The sequence below is a fragment of the Bufo bufo genome, chromosome 7, assembly GCF_905171765.1.
Source record: "Bufo bufo chromosome 7, aBufBuf1.1, whole genome shotgun sequence".
Taxonomy (NCBI): Eukaryota; Metazoa; Chordata; class Amphibia; order Anura; family Bufonidae; genus Bufo; species Bufo bufo.
The window spans coordinates 197,006,110-197,024,938 of NC_053395.1; the positions used below are offsets into that span (position 1 = coordinate 197,006,110).

The window sequence follows — 18,829 nt, forward strand, 5'->3', positions numbered from 1 at the left end:
GTTCAACATAAATGCTGTGGAATAATTCCTCCCTATCCTTTCCCTACACCTTGAATAATCTTTCCCTGCACTTGTAAATCGTTTTTTTTTAGCACAATGAAATTTTTTCTAGCACTGTCCCTAGCGCCTGCTGATGTCTCTCCCTGCGCTAAATACACTGGAAAGTGGCTGAATCCAAGCTGGCTAAGGCTATTTATAGGGCTGTGACATCACAGGGCTGACTGGCTGCTGATTGGCTGCATGCATGGCATTATGGGTGATCCCGCCTTCCCAGAGTGCCTTGCTCCATGTCCTCACACGTGCAGCAGCCATTTTATGCGAAAATGCAATTCGTTACCACGAAGCGTGAGGAAATTCGGATTTGGTGCGAATCGAATAATTCCTTAAATTCGGATCAAATTCCACTTTGTCAGCTTCGATTCACTTATCTCTACCTACAACCACCACAATTGATGGATATGTATGAAAATCCTTTTGGCTCAGAAAATAAAAATAAAAAAACTGTGTTGAGAGACTTCAAATGGTCCTACACTCCCATTTTAAACAGACCTCCATTCTCATTGGGCTTTGAATATTTTAAGTTACATTTCATTTGGTGACAATAAAAAGTCCTTGAATTTATTGACAACTAATTACCAAAATGATGTCATTTATAAACATTCACTTTGATTTTGTTAAGATATATTTAAATGATACTTGGCCTTAAAAACATCTCATTGTATTATAGAAATATTATAGGACTCGGTATTGATATTGTAGAAACTGAACAGGATTTAAAGTGGGGCTTAATATTAATGGCCTATCCTTAGAATAGGCCATCGATGATTGATTTGTGAGTCCAACCTCCATCACCATCGCCCTTTGGCCCACTCATATGAAAAGAATAGTAGGCCATCAAATTTCAAGTCTTGATAAACCATAGAAGCCAAGATTTATTAACCTTTAATCACTGTCTTATACAGTAACTTGCTGACTTCTCCTAGGTCTCAGTATGCACTCGTCTCTTCTACCTTCTTGTCTGCTTAATTCTTCACCAAGTTACTTAAAGGGTACCTGTCATCAACTTTATGCTGCCCATACTAACGGCAGAATAAAGTAGAGACAGGTGACTTTATTTCAGCGGTCTGTCATTTAAAAGTTAAAAGTAAGTGGTTGCCAAGAACCAACATCACAATCATTGCAGACTGGGCCTGGAAAAGAGTCATGGCCACCTGAGAAGAGTCATGGTTATTCATCAACTCCTGCTCTCCTGCCCACCTGCTGATGATTGACAGTCTTCTACCTAGTTTTCTCCCTTTCTCTCTAGGAGAGAACTGCAAATCATCAGCAGATGGGTGAGAGTGCAGGAAATTATGAATAACCATGACTCTTCTCAGGTAGACTCTTTTCCAGGCCTGGGCTGCAATGATTATGATGCTAGTTCTCGGCAATCACTTAGTTTTAGCTCATGAGTGACACACCGCTGAAATCAGCATTTCTGTTACTAATTTATTCTACCCTCAGTGAGGTTAGCATAAAGATGATGACAGGTTCCCTTTAAAGGGATATTCTCATCTGAGGCATTTATGAAGTATCTCAAGATATGCCATAATGCCTGAATGACTGCTGATCATTTTCATGCTTTCTGTTCTACATATTTTTTTTTTATGAAACCTGTCAGGAACTTCATGCTGCTTGAACCGCGGACAACATGAAATTCAGGCTCCCTGGTTACATGAAATGTTATAGAGTGGAAGCAAAACCCATAAAACTCTGGTGGAATTTAGTTTTTTTTTTTCAAATTCCATCCTATTTGAAATTTTTCCAGCTTCCCACTATATCTTAGGCAATAGCAAATGGGGCCATTAGAAAGTACAACTTGTCCCGCAAAAAAAAAAAGCCCTCATATGGCTATGTGGATAGAAAAATAAAAACATTATGGCCCGGAAAGGCAGTGAAAAATAAAAGTGCAAAAACAAAAAACCCTCCAGGGGTGAAGGGATTAATAATGAGTTGGACGGGGAGATGAGTCATCTTGGCAGCTTTCCACAAGATGGATTGATTGACAGGTCTCCCCTATAGGCAAATAGGGAGAGGCCCTGTCAATCAAGCCAAGTCAGGCAGCATGAAGTTCCTGACAGGTTGCCTTTTAAGTAATGCAATATATATGTGGTTAGATATTGTATTTTTTTTAATTCTAGGCTTATGTTTGGAAAAACAACATTTACGTCAGAGATTCTCCAGAGAAGCCGAGTGTTAATCTCACATCTGATGGTGAAGAAGATAAAATTTTAAATGGAGTACCGGATTGGGTGTATGAAGGTAGAGATCTTCCATGGTGCTGTGACCTTCACTGTGGAAATTGTATATAAATTATCCAGTAACATTTACCTATATATAGAGATTGTGGTCAGACAGAAACATTGAACCTATAATTATCATGTCAGCATAAAATGTAGGTGAGAGGGAAAACCAACGCGCAACTACAGATCTGGTGGCCGGAAAAAAAATACAATTAAATTTAGTTTAGTCATCTCCATTCCCTCCACAAGAAAAATGAAAATCTTAAAGAAGACCCTTCACATTTCTTGACATACCTACATGCAATATCTATTCTGAAGCATCTTCTCTCATGACTGCATGTTAGGCCTTTCCTTTATTATTTCTATTAGAAGTTTATGGATAAATTGCCATAAGGGCGTTACCATTGCCCTTTTTAAAGAGGTGTGTCCCTGCACAGTCTGCAACTGCCAGAACTGATATGGACACTGTCACACTGTGCAGGGACACACCCCGAACTGGTAAAATTTGGTTTGCAATCTATCCACAAACTTCTAATAGGAATAATAGAGGAAGGGCCTGACATAGAGTTAGATGAAAAGATACCCTAATTTTTTGAGGAATAAAATTAGTTACTAAAAGAGACATATCAGTCTCAACTACTAACTTCAAGACATTCTCCTGAATAATGAATAGGTGTCTTTCACTGGATCCTGGGAGTAACACAAACCAACAACAGCTTTTTATTTTTAAAAATATATATATATAATATAAAAATATATAAAATGTAAAAATATAAAATAAAATATGGTAGATCATTTTTAAATGGTTTTCTCTAGGGATTGTCTGGGATTAGCAAAAAGTAGTGCACAGGCAGGGGACTGCATAATATAAAGTAAGTATTACATGCCTATTGAAGCGCTGCTGTTCCAGTCCTCCATGCTGGCCTGTTTTCACAGACAAAGCATGACTGCTGCAGCCAGTCACTGACCTCAGCAGTGTGCATTTGTTGGTATGACATCAGCAGCCCTGTAAACAAAGACCATCAGGGAGGACTGCAGGAACAGTGCTGGAGCGGGGGACAACTCAACCGGCCTATTTCGTTATTTTACACCATCCTATGTTTGTGCCTTAATATTTGTGAATCTCAGACAGCCTCATATTAAATCCTTACATATATGTATCCCAAAATGGTGCTTAACAAATCTGCAACTCATTGTCTCAGCTAATTAACTTTTAAAAGCGCTTCTGTCAGCACGATCAATCCCATTAGACCAGGCATATGGCCTGGTAGGGTTGATCATGCTGATTAAAATGATACCTCTCTTTCGTCTGTATGTTGAACAGCTGCCAAGATATCTTTGTTTTTATTTACATACAAATCAGCAAGTTCAAGCACCAGGAGGCCAGCCAGACCCCTTGGAGCACTGCTTTTGTAACACTCCTGTGCTCTGCACACTCCTACCTTACTTTATGTGCAGCAGAGGAGCACTACAAAAGCAGTGCTCCAAGGGCTTTGGCTGGCCCATTAGTGCTCAAACCTGCTAATTTGCATATAAATAAGAACGCAGATATCTCTGCAGCTGTTCAACATACAGACAAGAGAAAGGTATGGTTTTAATCAGCATGATCAACCCCACCATGCCGTGTGTCTGGTTTAATAGGGTTGATCATGCTGACAGATGCTCTTTAAGTAAGACACATCAGCTCTCCTGACATGTCTCTTTAGGTAAATGGTAAAGTGTATAGCACTTTCTCTTAGATCTCTGCATTGTGCCATTCCTCTGTTGTTCCTCTTTAAAAAAAAAAAGTATGAATAAACTGTCAATTGGGTCTCTGACACCCCCCAATCAGTACAAACTGCCCCAGGACAAACCCCTTTGACAAGGGGAATGGTAATATCCTTTTGTCAATATATCCAGAAATGTCCAACTGCAATAGCAGAGGAAAGGCACCACACAAAGTTCTAAGAAAAAATGTTCTGGAATTGTTATTTTCAGGAGAATGCAAACCTCTTTACGAAGTTCCCTCATCTATGCAGGTGTACCTAATGTTTAAAGTGGCACCAGCAGCGCGTCTACCAGCGTGCGCTTGTACTTGCGCATCTTACGATCACGCTCCAGTGACGGAATTAAGGACGGAACTTTGTCCTTGTAGCGGGGATCCAGCAGCGTGGCCATCCAGTAATTAGCACTGGTTAAAATGTGGGCAACTCGGTGGTTGCGCAGGCACTGCAGCATGTAGTCGCTCATGTGTGCCAGGCTGTCCAGAGGCAATGACAAGCTGTCCTCTGTGGGAGGAGTATCATCTGTGTCCTCTGTATCCCACCAAGCCACGCACCAGTGATGCCCATGAGCTGCTTTGGGTGCCACCCTGCTGTGAACACGGTTCCTCCTCCTCCTCATCCTCCAGAACTGTGCCCTGGCTGGACAGTTGTGTATCTGGCCTCTGTTGGTGCTGGAACCCACCCTCCGAGCCACTTGTGAATGACTGGCCTGATAACTGTGAAAATGATCCCTCTTCCTCCTAATCTTCCTCCTGGGCCACATCCTCTTCCATCATCGGCCAAAGTGTTTTTTCAAGGAGACATAGAAGTGGGATGGCGTCATCGGCACTGGCCATGTTGGTGGAATACTGGAAACAACTCAACACGGCACACACGTCCTGCATGGAGGCCCACTCGTTGGTGGTGAAGTGGTGCTGTTCTACAGAGCGACTCACCGGTGCGTGCTGCAGCGGAAACTCCACTATGGCCTGCTGCTGTTCGCACAGTCTGGCCAGTATGTGCAAGGTGGAGTTCCACCTTGTGGGCACGTCGCATATGAGGCGGTGAGCGGGAAGGCCGAAGTTACGCTGCAGCACAGACAGGCGAGCAGCAGCAGGGTGAGAACGCCGGAAGTGCGCACAGATGGACTGCACTTTCTGCAGCAGCTCTGACATATCGGGGTAATTTTTCAGGAACCCCTGCACCACCAAATTCAGCACATGCGCCAGGCAAGGGATGTGCGTCAAACCGGCTAGTCCCAGAGCTGCTACGAGATTTCGCTCGTTATCGCACACCACACGTTTTGTCGTCAGCACATTGTCTGAAGAACTGCCACGCCAGGGAACTCCTTGGAGCTGGCTTTGGTGTGCTCAGTCCCTGGGTGTGGTGGGCAGTAGCAGGAGTACTGGCTAGGGGATGGCCACTCTGCTTTTGTACACTTCTCCCTCTTTTGCTGTGCTACTGGCGCTGTGTCACCTCCACCTCTTCCTCCGAACTGCACACGTCACTCGCATGACTTTGATTCCATGTGGTTGGGCATCAGTGCACTCAATCTCTTCCACTTCTGGGCCCTCGGAAACCCCGCCAGCAGAGTCATCAAAAAGCATAAGAGACTGCTGCATGACTTGGGGCTCAGACTGCTTGTCTGATTTGCAAGGGGGTGAGGTGAAAGACAGGTGCCCATGGGCTGGGGACCGGGTAGGAGACAATGAGAAGGAACTGGAGGCACTGTCAGCCACCAAATCTACTACCGCCTCTACTTGTTTTGGCCTCACCATTCGTACACCGGTATTCGGGCCTACAAAATAACGCTGAATGTTCGCCTAAGTGCACCTGAGGAAGGTGTTTCATTTGGGCTTGTAGCTGGCACAGATCGACCACGTCCTCTCCCTGCAACAGGAGCTCCACCAACACCAGCAGCACCACGACCAGGGCCACGTCCCTTATTTGATGCTCTCCTCATTCTTTGAGGTCACCCACCGAAGTAACAGATGGATTAACTATATCAATTTCCCTGTCACGTATGCAGTGCAGGTGTACTTCACGCAATAAATGGGTATATGACGTGCACCTAACTAACAGACGGATTAACTATTATATATGTGTGTCAGAGATACAAAGTACAATGTTGCATTGCACCCACAAAAAAAATTGCAGTAGGTCACCCACAGAATTAACAGCCAGATTTATGATTATCTTTCTGTGTCAGGGGTGCAAAGATGGTGTATTGCACCCACAAAAAATCGCACTAACACTGTCCCTCACTTCAGCCGCCTGCTTTCTGTCCCTTCACTACTGAGAGCTGATGGGCGGTGCTACACGTGATCCAGCTTATATAGAGACTGGGTCACATGATGCACCGGCCAATCACAGCCATGCCATTAGTAGGCATGGCTGTGATGGCTCCTAAGGGCACACAGCTTAAAAGCTTGTTGATTGGCTGCCCTGCAGCCTTTCAACAAGCTTTATTAAATGCCCGAACACCAAACTCGAACCCGAACTTTTCCGGCAAAGTTTGGGTTTGGGTCCGGGTACCAAAAATCGTAAAGTTGGGTACGGACCCAAAGTTTACAGTTCTGGTTCGCTCAAGACTATTATCTATCTATTCCATATCTATCTATTATCTATCTACTTATCTATTATCTATCTATGTGTGTTAGACCCATTTATTTCTCTATCTATTTATCTATCTATGTGTGTGCTGTGTAGACATCATTGTAGAAGCTTGGTTGCATGCCGTAGTACTGACCTATTATACAACTATCCATTATTCATACACTATATCTTAATATACAAATTTTGTACATAAAAGTTACATATAAATATATATATTTTTTCCATTTTCAGAGGAAATGTTTTCCACAAACTATGCTTTATGGTGGTCACCGAGTGGCAGATTCCTGACCTATGCTCAGTTTAATGAAACTGGCGTTCCAATTATAGAATATACATTTTATGGAGATGAGTCTGAACTGTATCCACAGACAATTCATATCCCATATCCAAAGGTATGTCTACTAAATAGTTATAGCAGGAGGCAATAATTGCTCTAACTTTAATCTGATTGACTTTTTACCCTCTGACAGCAATAAACGTTTTACAACATTCATGGGGTTATCTTGGATTAGAAACAAGGATCTACTTTTTCCTCCTTCAGAGATAGCGCCACCTTTTTGCATTGGCTGCCTCTAGTATTACAGGCCATGGTTAAATCTGGCGCTGTTCCCTGGCTAAAAAGGCTGACCTTGGGTAACAAGCTTATCCTGAATTATTCCTTTAAATTAGTTCTTTGTTTTAAAGTCACAGTAGTGTGTCACTAGCACTGCCCCCTTTAAGAAACACAGAAGCACCTCTTAGGTGCTCTATGGAAAATACATTAGCGGGTGCTTTAGCATCCTCTGAGAGGCACTTCCCAAATCCCCTCTGAAGGAGCCAATTAAATTATATCAAAAATCCCAAACGATCAACTGACCAAAAAGAAATCTCTTTAGGGGTCCCAACCCAATATATGTACAAATTAAAACTACATCTTTATTTTGTCATCCTTAAAACCTTATAAATGTGAAAAAAGGAAAATCATGTGTAAATAAAACTATCAGAGGACAGTGGAACAGGGTCGCCAATGGGTATTGTTAATAACTGGAGGGAGGGAGATATTTGTGCATGAACTCTGCTTTTTGTGTTTAAATAAACACTATTTTTATTTAGGATAGACAGTAATGGCGGCTCACTTCCAGTAGTAAAATGGCGGCGGTGCTCAGTCCGGTAAAGCTTAACCCAAAGCTTCGGAGGTAGTGGAGTAAATAGAATAAATGGACGGCACTCACAGCAAATGGGGTCTATGGATACTATTTATTCGATATTTATTGTAGCAATAGATGGTTATAAATAGTTGTAAATATAAGTATAAGTTATTAATGGCTTCTGAATGTTTGTGCTCTCTATAGGAGCTTCGACTTGTATTTAGGCAGGATCACAACCTGAAAGGCAAAGATCCCACAATGGGAACGTTACCACTCCTGTGCAGGATCTTCCTGTATCTTTCTGCGGCCGTCGGGGTGGTAGGTGGAGTCCTCCTCGCTGCGCGCGTGATTTCCACGAGTTCAGCCGCCGCGATCCTCCTTCCGGTGACAACACTTCCGGATAGTGGTGTGATTTATCGCGGTCGGCGTGCCACGTGTTCGAATGAGCGGGCTCTTTGAAAAATGGCGGGTTCTTTGTGGGGAGAGAGCAGCCATAAGTCCCATATTCACTACTATATTGGCCAATATACTTTACAACAACTAAAAAGATTGCGGAACGAAAGGATTGCGGAAAACACAAAGAACCCGCCATTTTTCAAAGAGCCCGCTCATTTGAACACGTGGCACGCCGACCGCGGTGATCCGAACACGTGACACGCCGACCGCAATAAATCACACCACTACCCGGAAGTGACGTCACCGGAAGGAGGATCGCGGCGGCTGAACTCGTGAAAATCACGTGCGCAGCGAGGAGGACACCACCTACCACCCCGACAGGAAGATCCTGCACAGGAGTGGTAACGTTCCCATTGTGGGATCTTTGCCTTTCAGGTTGTGATCCGGCCTAAATACAAGTCGAAGCTCCTATAGAGAGCACAAACATTCAGAAGCCATTAATAACTTATACTTATATTTACAACTATTTATAACCATCTATTGCTACAAGGGATCACCAACTACCCTGCATTCAGAGCGGCCAATATCTGGATCGCCCAACGACCCACATGAACTACCTTTTTTCATGACTTTTATATATTTTTCATATTTTCTTTACATTTTTTGATTGTATGACATTTTCTATTATATGAACTTTTTTTTTATTATATGAACTTTTATATGGACATAAACTAATATTTATTTATTTATTCACCTATCTCTTTAAGGAGAGCGCACATCCTAACTTTTAACAAAATCATATATTTTAAAGAATAAATACAAAACCACATGTCAACTACCATCTGGTATTTTTAATAACCCTATTTTTACAACCTATCTAATAAATAGTATCCATAGACCCCATTTGCTGCGAGTGCCGTCCATTTATTCTATTTACTCCACTATTTTTATTTAGTTTGTGTGGTGTTGTTATTATGAGTATTTATTCGCCGTCACACCTCTTAGAGTCTATTTACACTATATAGTGCTTTCTTTATACACTCTGTGCTACTACTCAGTAGTGTTGAGCGCGAATATTCGAATAGCGAATTTTATTCGCGAATATCGCAACTTCGAAAATTTGTGAATATTTCTAATATAGTGCTATAAACCGTATTCGTTATAGCGAATATTCGTCATTTTTTCCCATCTTAAAAGTGAACACATGATTCCTCCCTGCTTCTTGCTTGTGGGCCAATGAGTCATTGGCCCACAAGCAACTTAATCAGGGAGGAATCATGATGACTTTAGATGAAAAAAAATATAAGAATATTCGAAAAAAAACTAATATACTGTATAGCACTATAGCGAAATATATTAGTTTTTTTGAATTTTCGTCTTTTTTTTATCCTGTACAGTTGTTTCACTTTGGCATACTCCTCCCCGACAAGCGTCCCCTTCACCATGGGAACGCCTGGTGGTTAGAATATATAATCGGATCTGAGTTTTCACGATCTGAGTGAGATCGTGAAAACTCAGATCCGATGGTATATTCTAACCCCCCAGGCATTCCCATGGTGATGGGGACGCTTGTCAGGGAGGAGTATGCCAAAGTGAAACAACTGTACAGGTAGAAAAAAATTACGAATATTTGAAAAAATTTATATATATATCGGATATAGTGCTATATATTCGTTTTTAGAATATTCGCGAATATTCACAAATATAACGAATATTCTACAAAATAATTGAGAAATATCGCGAATACGAATATGGCCCCTGCTGCTCATCACTACTACTCAGCAGATATTATATTGGGTGGGGGTGCAAATACACCAGTTGTATTTGGTCTGAGATGTGTGCTACCAATGCTATTCTATAACCATGATAATTCTATTAAATGCCAGTGCTGCTCAGGTAGACCACATTATCTGACAGTCTGTTATCATGCAGCTTCATTATGCTGCATTCTCTTGTCAATTGCCTTGCATATTATAAACGCACACTGCTGAACACATATTCACACAAGCCTACATTGCTCAGTCCAATACAATGTGGCTACCAGATCAAGCACACTGATACAGAGTATCTTCTATACACACACAATTCAGGCACTAGGTAGCTATATCACACACATACACCTACTATTGCACATATGCCCTCCGTCTAAAACTAAATGCACTACACCACCCCTCCCTACATGTTTCGCCACGTGTGGCTTCGTCAGGGGAGATAAGGGTACCGCCGTCCGCGCGCTTGACATAGCCCTGTTAAATAAACAAACATTCATTCCCCGCCCTCCTTACATCAACCACGTGCTGTCCCTCTTACCATGAATGACAGGCGGTTTGCCTGTAGTGAACGCGAGCGCACACACGTCAGTGTGACGCCCGCGCTCCAGCCCCTCTATCTGTCTCCTACTCGCTCCAGCACTGCTCCCCCTCCCTTTTCTCAGCGCTCACCGCGCTATATCTATTGAGGAGAGAGCAAGTCTGAATGGATTATTCCTTATTCATGTAACTAGCGTATACTAGAGTCCCTCAGTATATACAGTGTGTCTATGAGTAGACTGCTCAAGAATTTTGGGGCATCTATAAGCTTTATTACAGTATAAATGAGGGACATACTTATACAGTACCTGGTTAAATACGATGTAAACTACATTATTTCATACATTATTAAATTTGATATAAACTACCTTAACTTATACTTACGCTTATACAACAAGAAGGACAGCGAGTGGTTGATGGAAGGAGGGCGGGGAATGAGTTTTTTTTTAACAGGGCTATGTCAAGCGCGCGGACGCCAGTACCCTTATCTCCTCTGACGAAGCCACACGTGGCGAAACATGTCGGGAGGGGTGGTGTAGTGCATTTAGTTTTAGGCAGAGGACAGTGGAGGGTTTAAATCAATCAATACAGGGACGGTCAGGGGCGTAGCTATAGGGGGTGCAGAGGTAGCAGTCGCTACCGGGCCCAGGAGCCTTAGGGGGCCCAAAGACCCTTGTGCCACATAAGAAGAAACCAGTATTATAGAAAGTGCATGCTGGTCAAGTTATAGCTCTGGCTGGAGGGAAGGGGTTAGGTCAAGAATTTGGCATGGGGGGGGTCCTACTGTTTCAATTTTTTGCCGCAGGCAGCATGAAGGCTATGTGCTTCCCTAGCCACAAAACACTGAAGGGAAGGGGGGGCCCAAGCTGAACCCTTGGACCAGGACCCATGAGCCTTTAGCTACGCCCCTGGGGACAGTGAGAGGGCATATGTGCAATAGTAGGTGTATGTGTGTGATATAGCCACCGAGGGCCTCAATTGTGGAATTGTGTGTGTATAGAAGATACTCTGTATCAGTGTGCTTGATCTGGTAGCCACATTGTATTGGACTGAGCAATGTAGGCTTGTGTGAATATGTGTTCAGCAGTGTGCGTTTATAATATGCAAGGCAATTGACAAGAGAATGCAGCTTACAAGAATAATGAAGCTGCATGATAACAGACTGTCAGATAATGTGGTCTACCTGAGCAGCACTGACATTTAATAGAATTATCATGGGTATAGAATAGCATTGGTAGCACACATCTCAGACCAAATGCAACTGGTGTATTTGCACCCCCACCCAATATAATACCGGCTGAGTAGTAGCACAGAGTGTATAAAGAAAGCACTATATAGTGTAAATCGACTCTAAGAGGCGTGAGGGCGAATAAATACTCATAATAACAACACCACACAAACGAAATAAAAAGAGTGTTTATGTAAACACAAAAAGCAGAGTTCATGCACAACTATCTCCTCCCTCCAGTTATTAACAACACCCATTGGTGACCCTGTTCCACTGTCCTCTGTTTTATTTACACATGATTTTCCTTTTTTCACATTTATAAGGTTTTAAGGATGACAAAATAAAGATGTAGTTTTAATTTGTACATATATTGGGTTGGGACCCCTAAAGGGATTTCTTTTTGGTCAGTTGACCATTTGGGATTTTGTTAAAATTACCCCGAGGGTCTCATCTAGGGCCTTTAATTTGATTAATAATTAAATCATATGCCGCACTATTTTAGTGCCTGATGTATTCACCATTATATGGTGCCTCTGAAATCAGGCAGAATGGCTTATTAATTTACATGTAGCCTTTAATTGGCATTTTGGACATGGGCCGTTTTGTGTATACAGCTCTTATACAGAACTATGTGTCCCCATGGTTATAGACTGCAAACAAGTTTGTATATGATCTCATTATACAAAATTGTGTATAATCTCATTCTGCAGTCATGTATTACTCTGTTCCTCTCAACCCCTTCAGGCTCGGACTGGCCCACAGGGGAACAGTTGAATTCCCGGGTGGGCCCCAGAGCGAGGTGGGCCCCTTGTTTCCACCCCCTGCATAAGCGGCACATGGCACAGTAGACGACTGACTGCACTACATATAGATAGGGAGCATACAATATCTCAACCAGCCTAAATAATCATATAAAAACTGGGTAGATTATTTAACAATAGTGATGAGCGGCAGGGGTCATATTCGAATTTGCGATTTTTTGCAAATATTTCTTAGAAAATTTGTTGAATATTCGCAAATTCGAATATTAGTTAGGAGTAGTGTTGATTGCGAATTTTCGTAATGCGAATTTTCGTAATGAGAATTTTCGTAATGAGAATCAATGAGATCAGACATCAGATCCGATGGTATATTCTAACCCCCAGGCATTCCCATGGTGACGGGGACGCTTGTCGGGGAGGAGTATGCCAAAGTGGAACAACTTTACACATAAAAAAAAAAAAAAAAAGAGGAATATTCTAGAAAACGAATATATTTGTTTTTTCTAATATTCGTAATATTCAAAAACAAGAATATATAGCAATATAGCGAATATTCGAAAAAATAAAATAATATAGAGCAATTTAGCTAAAATAGTGCTATAATCTTCTTTGTCTAATAGTTGTAATTTTTTTCTCATCTGAATTTCAGATTGGAAAAAAATTACAACTATTAAAAAAAAGATTATAGCACTATATTAGCTAAATTGTTCTAAATTAGTTATTTTTTTTTGAATATTTGCTATATTGCTATATATTCTTGTTTTAGAATATTACGAATATTTGATAGACGAATATATAGCACTATATAGAATATATTAGTTTTTTAGAATATTCATCTTGTTTTTTTTAATCTGCACAGTTTTTCCACTTTGGCATACTCCTCCCCAACAAGGGTCCCCGTCATCATGGGAATGCCTGGGGGTTAGAATATACCATCAGATCTGAGTTTTCACAATCTCATTGATTCTCATTACGAAAATTTGCAATCAACACTACTCCTAAAGTCAAAGATATTGCAGCCTTCTCATTGGCCCACAAGCTAGAAGCAGGGAGGGATCATGTGTACTGATTAAAAAAAAATCTCGAATATTCAAAATTACGAATATATATCACTATATTCTAAATATTCGCGAATTCTCGACGTGCTGATATTCGCGATAAAAATTTGCAATTCGAATATTCGTGATGAACACTATTTAACAAATCACACAGTTTACTATCGCTTAAAGTCACTGCAGGGGCCCCCAAGTCAATCATCTTGTAGCATCTTGCTGCTGCCACTGTGTGAGCAGGTAATATTTGCATGAAGCTTTACAGCGGGCCCTCAGAATCAATTTTACTGTTGGGACCTAGATACCCCAGTCTGACACTTTTTCCTATCTGTTTAGATTGGAAAGAAGAGGGGGCAGAAGCCATGGAGGGTCACGTGATTGCATGCTCAGACTACACAGGGCTTGTGTGTAGTCTGTTACCATGGGAACACATAGGAGCTCGATACGCAATATTGTAGTAGTCCATAGTACTCTCTACGGATGAGTGGTTTAGTAGTAGACCACTGCGACTTTTACTCCTTTTTTTTCGGTGGGGGGAGGGTTTGTAGTTACAGCTTTGACGTTGGAAGTCAGAAAACAAATGGTCTAGCAATAGTCAGTGGAAGGTTTGCACTAAGATGGGGGCCTTAATGTTGATCCTCCCTCTTCTAGTACAAATTATTGAAACAATAATATATGGAGTTTTTCGCTAAAATGTTGCCACAAACTGATTTTACATGTTCCATATATCTGACGTATCTGTGCTCATTTGCATGTAGTGCCAGAAGCAAGAAACATCACTTTCATGATATAAAATTTCATCTTTTCTTAGTATTTTACGACTGCTTTGACGATTAAACATATATCCACCCAAACGTCTGAGCTACTGTACATAGACCATAGTTATGTCATGAGAAGCACGCGCTCTTGCCAGGAAACAACCATTGCACATTTGATGCCAAGTCAAGTTCATCTGCCAAAAGAATGTTGGCACACATCCCCCATTCTCTTGTAGAGGTGATAATATGCCAGGCATATGTTTAAAGCGTCTGTATAATGAATCTAGCAGCAAATGGGCCTTGTATATCACTATCCAGAAGACCATATGGTGTCAGATTCTGGAGGAAGGCAGCTTTTCCAATTCGGAACATTTAGACCTAGTTGTGTTATTTCTTGAATATTATAACCATTAATACAGATTATAACTTATGTATAGTGCCCTACAGAAGATTAAAGGGGTTGTCCAATGAAAAATATTCTACAGTTTTCAAACCAGCACCTGGATCTGAATACTTTTGTAACTGCATGTAATTAAAAATTTAGCATAGCCACTGAGTTATTCAATAAAATGTATCTGTGTAGCGCCACCTGCTCTTTGTTTTTGTGTTTTTTCTTTGGCCGGCTCACTGAGATGGACGCACATGCTCAGTTTCATCCTTTAGCTGCCTCCTGAGCTGTGATAGAGCACAGACACACCCCCTGAGCTGTGATAGGGAGAGCTGAGACACGCCCCCTTAGCTGCAGCAGAAAAGACACTCCCCTTGAGTGGTCAGCTTGATATAAATGTAGCAGAGCCATGAATGGGGAGAACTCTGGATCCATGTGAGGTACAGAGCTTTGTTAGAAAGAGATTTTCATGTTTTACATTAATCATGGTATAACTCCTTTAAAGGGGTTTTCCAGAGAGATATTCTCTTAAAAGGAACAGAAAGAGTTAAAAAAAATAATAATAATCATGACTCACCTTACCGATCCCCAACACTCGGGGGGACATCCGGTCCCTGCTGCTTTCCACTTCCTGTTCCTGCCTCTACACACAGGAAATTGCTTGGAATGCCGCAGTGATTGGCTGAGGTAGAATGTCAAGCCATTTGATGAGTGTGGAGCCAGGATAAGGTCTGGTACCAAGGATGGGGCCGCACAGTGGAAGGGCCCATAAGGGACTGTATTTTACAGCTACCTCATTAAAACCTTTAGAGGGGGAACAATTCTGCCTGCTGGTTAAAAAATTTTGCGGCACCTTTAAGAGCCCATAAAGAAATGTTCTTGTCATGAGCTAATCATTTTCACAGTATATCCTTATGGATAAAATAACATAATTTTGGCTACATGTAGCCACCACTAGGGGGCACCAACTGTATATCAATTTATATAACTGGAATCAATCTCAAAAGGAGCTGTTTAAATCTGCAGGGGTGCACCACCAATGAGGCCAGGTGAGGTGATCGCCTCAGGCAGCACCAGGTAGGGGCAAGAGGGGGGCAGCGGAAGGGCCATGGGCTGAAAAGAAGGGGTTAGGTTAAAGAACTGGCATTAGTGAGGGAGGACACTGTTTCAGTTTTCGCCTCAGGTAGCAGAAAGGCTAGCTGCACCCCTGTAAATCTGCATGTAGTTACCTCCACCCAGTGGTCACATCAGGTACAACAGTTCAGTGCCAGGTTCCTTCTCACGTCAATGGTGTGCCATGCTTCTGAGGTAGGTACACCATTGTCAAAGAGGTTGTTTGTGGTTAACACTACATATGAAATTATATATCCCTATGGTGTTATTGCAAGGTAGATGACAACTAATCCTCCTGTAAGAGGGAAGCATTAGGGGTCATTTGCATGTCACAATTTTCCATAATCTGGGCAAAAAAATAATTCATTTTGGCCACAATTTTAGGACATTATGACAAAAGATGTGACGTGTAAACCCTACATAATTTCCAATGGAATAGGTGTAGTCATTGAATTCAATGCTTTTCTTATTGTTTAGTGGCAGCATGCTTGTAAAAGCTGGCGGTTATTATGTTGCTGAGCTTTATATTCCCTCCATATATGAAATGTTTCATATTATTGTACTGAATATATTTTTTTGCCTTCAAGGCAGGAACAAAAAACCCCACCGTGAGACTCTTTACTGTAGATACAGCATCTCTTGACAATTTAACATTTGTGGAAATTCTAGCACCAAACAGGATCATCTCCGGGTAAGAAACAATGATGATTATTATGAATTTTTCCCCGATTATTATATTACCGTACATGCCAGCGCTCACCGTGATGTCAGTTTTTTGGAATGTGAAGTAAAAAACAGCCCATAGAGGAGGACTGGTCACCTCCCCTGACATGTCTGTGTTAGTAAATGCTTGTATTCCAAGAAGTAAGGCCTCTTTCACACAGGCGTTGCGGGAAAAGGTGCGGGCGCGTTGCGGGAACATGCGCGATTTTTTCGTGCGAGTGCAAAACATTGTAATGCGTTTTGCACTCTCGTGAGAAAAATCGTGCATGTTTGGTACCCAAACCCGAACTTCTTCATAGAAGTTCGGGCTTGGGATCGGTGTTCTGTAGATTGTATTATTTTCCCTTATAACATGGTTATAAGGGAAAATAATAGCATTCTGAATACAGAATGCATAGTACAATAGGGCTGGAGGGGTTAAAAAAAAAAAAAAAAAATTAAACTCACCTTAATCCACTTGCTCGCGCATCCCGGCATCTCTTCTGTCTTCTTTTTTGCTGTGTGCAGGAAAAGGACCTGTGGTGATGTCACTCCGGTCATCACATGATCCATCACCATGGTAAAAGATCATGTGATGGACCATGTGATGACCGGAGTGACATCACCACAGGTCCTTTTCCTGCACACAGAAAAAAAGAAGACAGAAGAGATGCCGGGCTGCGCGAGCAAGTGGATTAAGGTGAGTTTAATTATTTTTTATTTTTTTTTAACCCTTCCAGCCCTATTTTACTTTGCATTCTGTATTCAGAATGCTATTATTTTCCCTTATAACCATGTTATAAGGGAAAATAATAATGATCGGGTCCCCATCCCGATCGTCTCCTAGCAACCGTGCGTGAAAATCGCACCCCATCCGCACTTGCTTGCGGATGCTTGCGATTTTCACGCAACCCCATTCATTTCTATGGGGCCTGCATTACGTGAAAAACGCACAAAGAGGAGCATGCTGCGATTTTCACGCAACGCATAAGTGATGCGTGAAAATCACTCGCTCGTGTGCACAGCCCCATAGAAATGAATGGGTCAGGATTCAGTGCGGGTGCAATGCGTTCACCTCACGCATCGCATCCGCGCGGAATACTCGCCCATGTGAAAGGGGCCTAACACTTCTAGAACCCTGCTGTTCCTTTCCTTAAGGGTTCATGCACACAAACGTATTTTCTTTCCATGTCTGTTTTGTTTTCTTTTTTTGCGGACCGTATTCAGAACCATTCATTTTAATGGGTCAGCAAAAGAAACGTAAGTTACGCTGTGTGCATTCCGTTTGCGTATGTCCGCATGGCTGTTCCTAAAAAAAAATAGAACATGTCTTATTATTGTGCGTATTACGGACAAGGATAGGACTGTTCTATTAGGGGCCAGCTGTTCCGTTCCGTTTTGCGGATCACAAAATACAAACGGTCGTGTGCATGAGGCCTAATCCTTAAGCGTCATTCACACGTCAGTGTTTTGGCCAGTGATTGTGACCCAAAACCAGGACTGGCGCCTCCACAGACATAAGGTATAAGGGAAAGATCTGCACCTGTTCTGTGTTTAGAGCCGCACCTGGTTTTGGCTCAAAAATCACTGATGGCAATCACTGACCGAACACTGAATGTGTGAATGAGGCATTATTCCTACTGGAAACGAACACATTGACAAGGTTTTACCATTCCTATTGTAAGTGGGATGTGCCCCTACAGTGCACTAATTAGAATTGAAAGGGACACATCCCACTGACAAAGAGAATGTAGATATCTAGTTGTCGACTGATTCATTCGTTTCCAGGAGTAATAACAGAAGAACAAAATAAAAAATGGCAATTAGTTACAAACTGAGCATTCTTGGTTGCTTTTGTGTTTTTGGTTGGAGTGGGGTTTACATTTTAGTCTCTAGGTTATCTGTTTTCTGGTTTTGAAATGTTGGAAAGTTCCGTCCCCACTCATCACATATCGTCACATATTTTTCTTCCTTATTTTCACCCCCCAGAAATCTGCCTTTCATGTTATGCTCTTCCCTTCCATCACTCACTGTGATGACTAACAGCATTTAATTTTTGCGTAATGATTGTCCTTAAATCCTTACAGACATGAATTTTTACCTGTGGAAAAATAAACACCAGAATAACTGCAGGTGTTTTTTTTCTTTTTTTTGGCCACCTGTTTTTTACAGCGCTTTTTCAAGTGTCTTTTAAACTATTTTGAAACGCTGTGAAAATAGCTAAAAAAAAACACCAAGGCTGGGTTCACACGGGCTTTGCGGGTGTGTTGCGGGAAAAAATGCGGGTGCGTTGCGGGAAAATGCATGATTTTTCCGCGCAAGTGCTAAGCGTTTTAATGCGTTTTGCATGCGCGT

At 41.8% G+C, this 18,829-nt stretch overlaps 1 protein-coding gene across 1 annotated transcript in view; it reads left to right on the forward strand.

Moving 5' to 3' along the window:
- LOC121008290 (dipeptidyl peptidase 4-like) overlaps positions 1-18,829 on the forward strand; it is a 103,343-nt gene that overhangs the window by 50,412 nt on the left and 34,102 nt on the right. Inside the window, exons 8-10 of the mRNA XM_040440737.1 lie at positions 2,181-2,301; positions 6,872-7,032; positions 16,360-16,463. Of these exons, the coding sequence (XP_040296671.1) occupies positions 2,181-2,301; positions 6,872-7,032; positions 16,360-16,463 (386 nt within the window). The remainder of the gene's footprint in view (positions 1-2,180; positions 2,302-6,871; positions 7,033-16,359; positions 16,464-18,829) is intronic.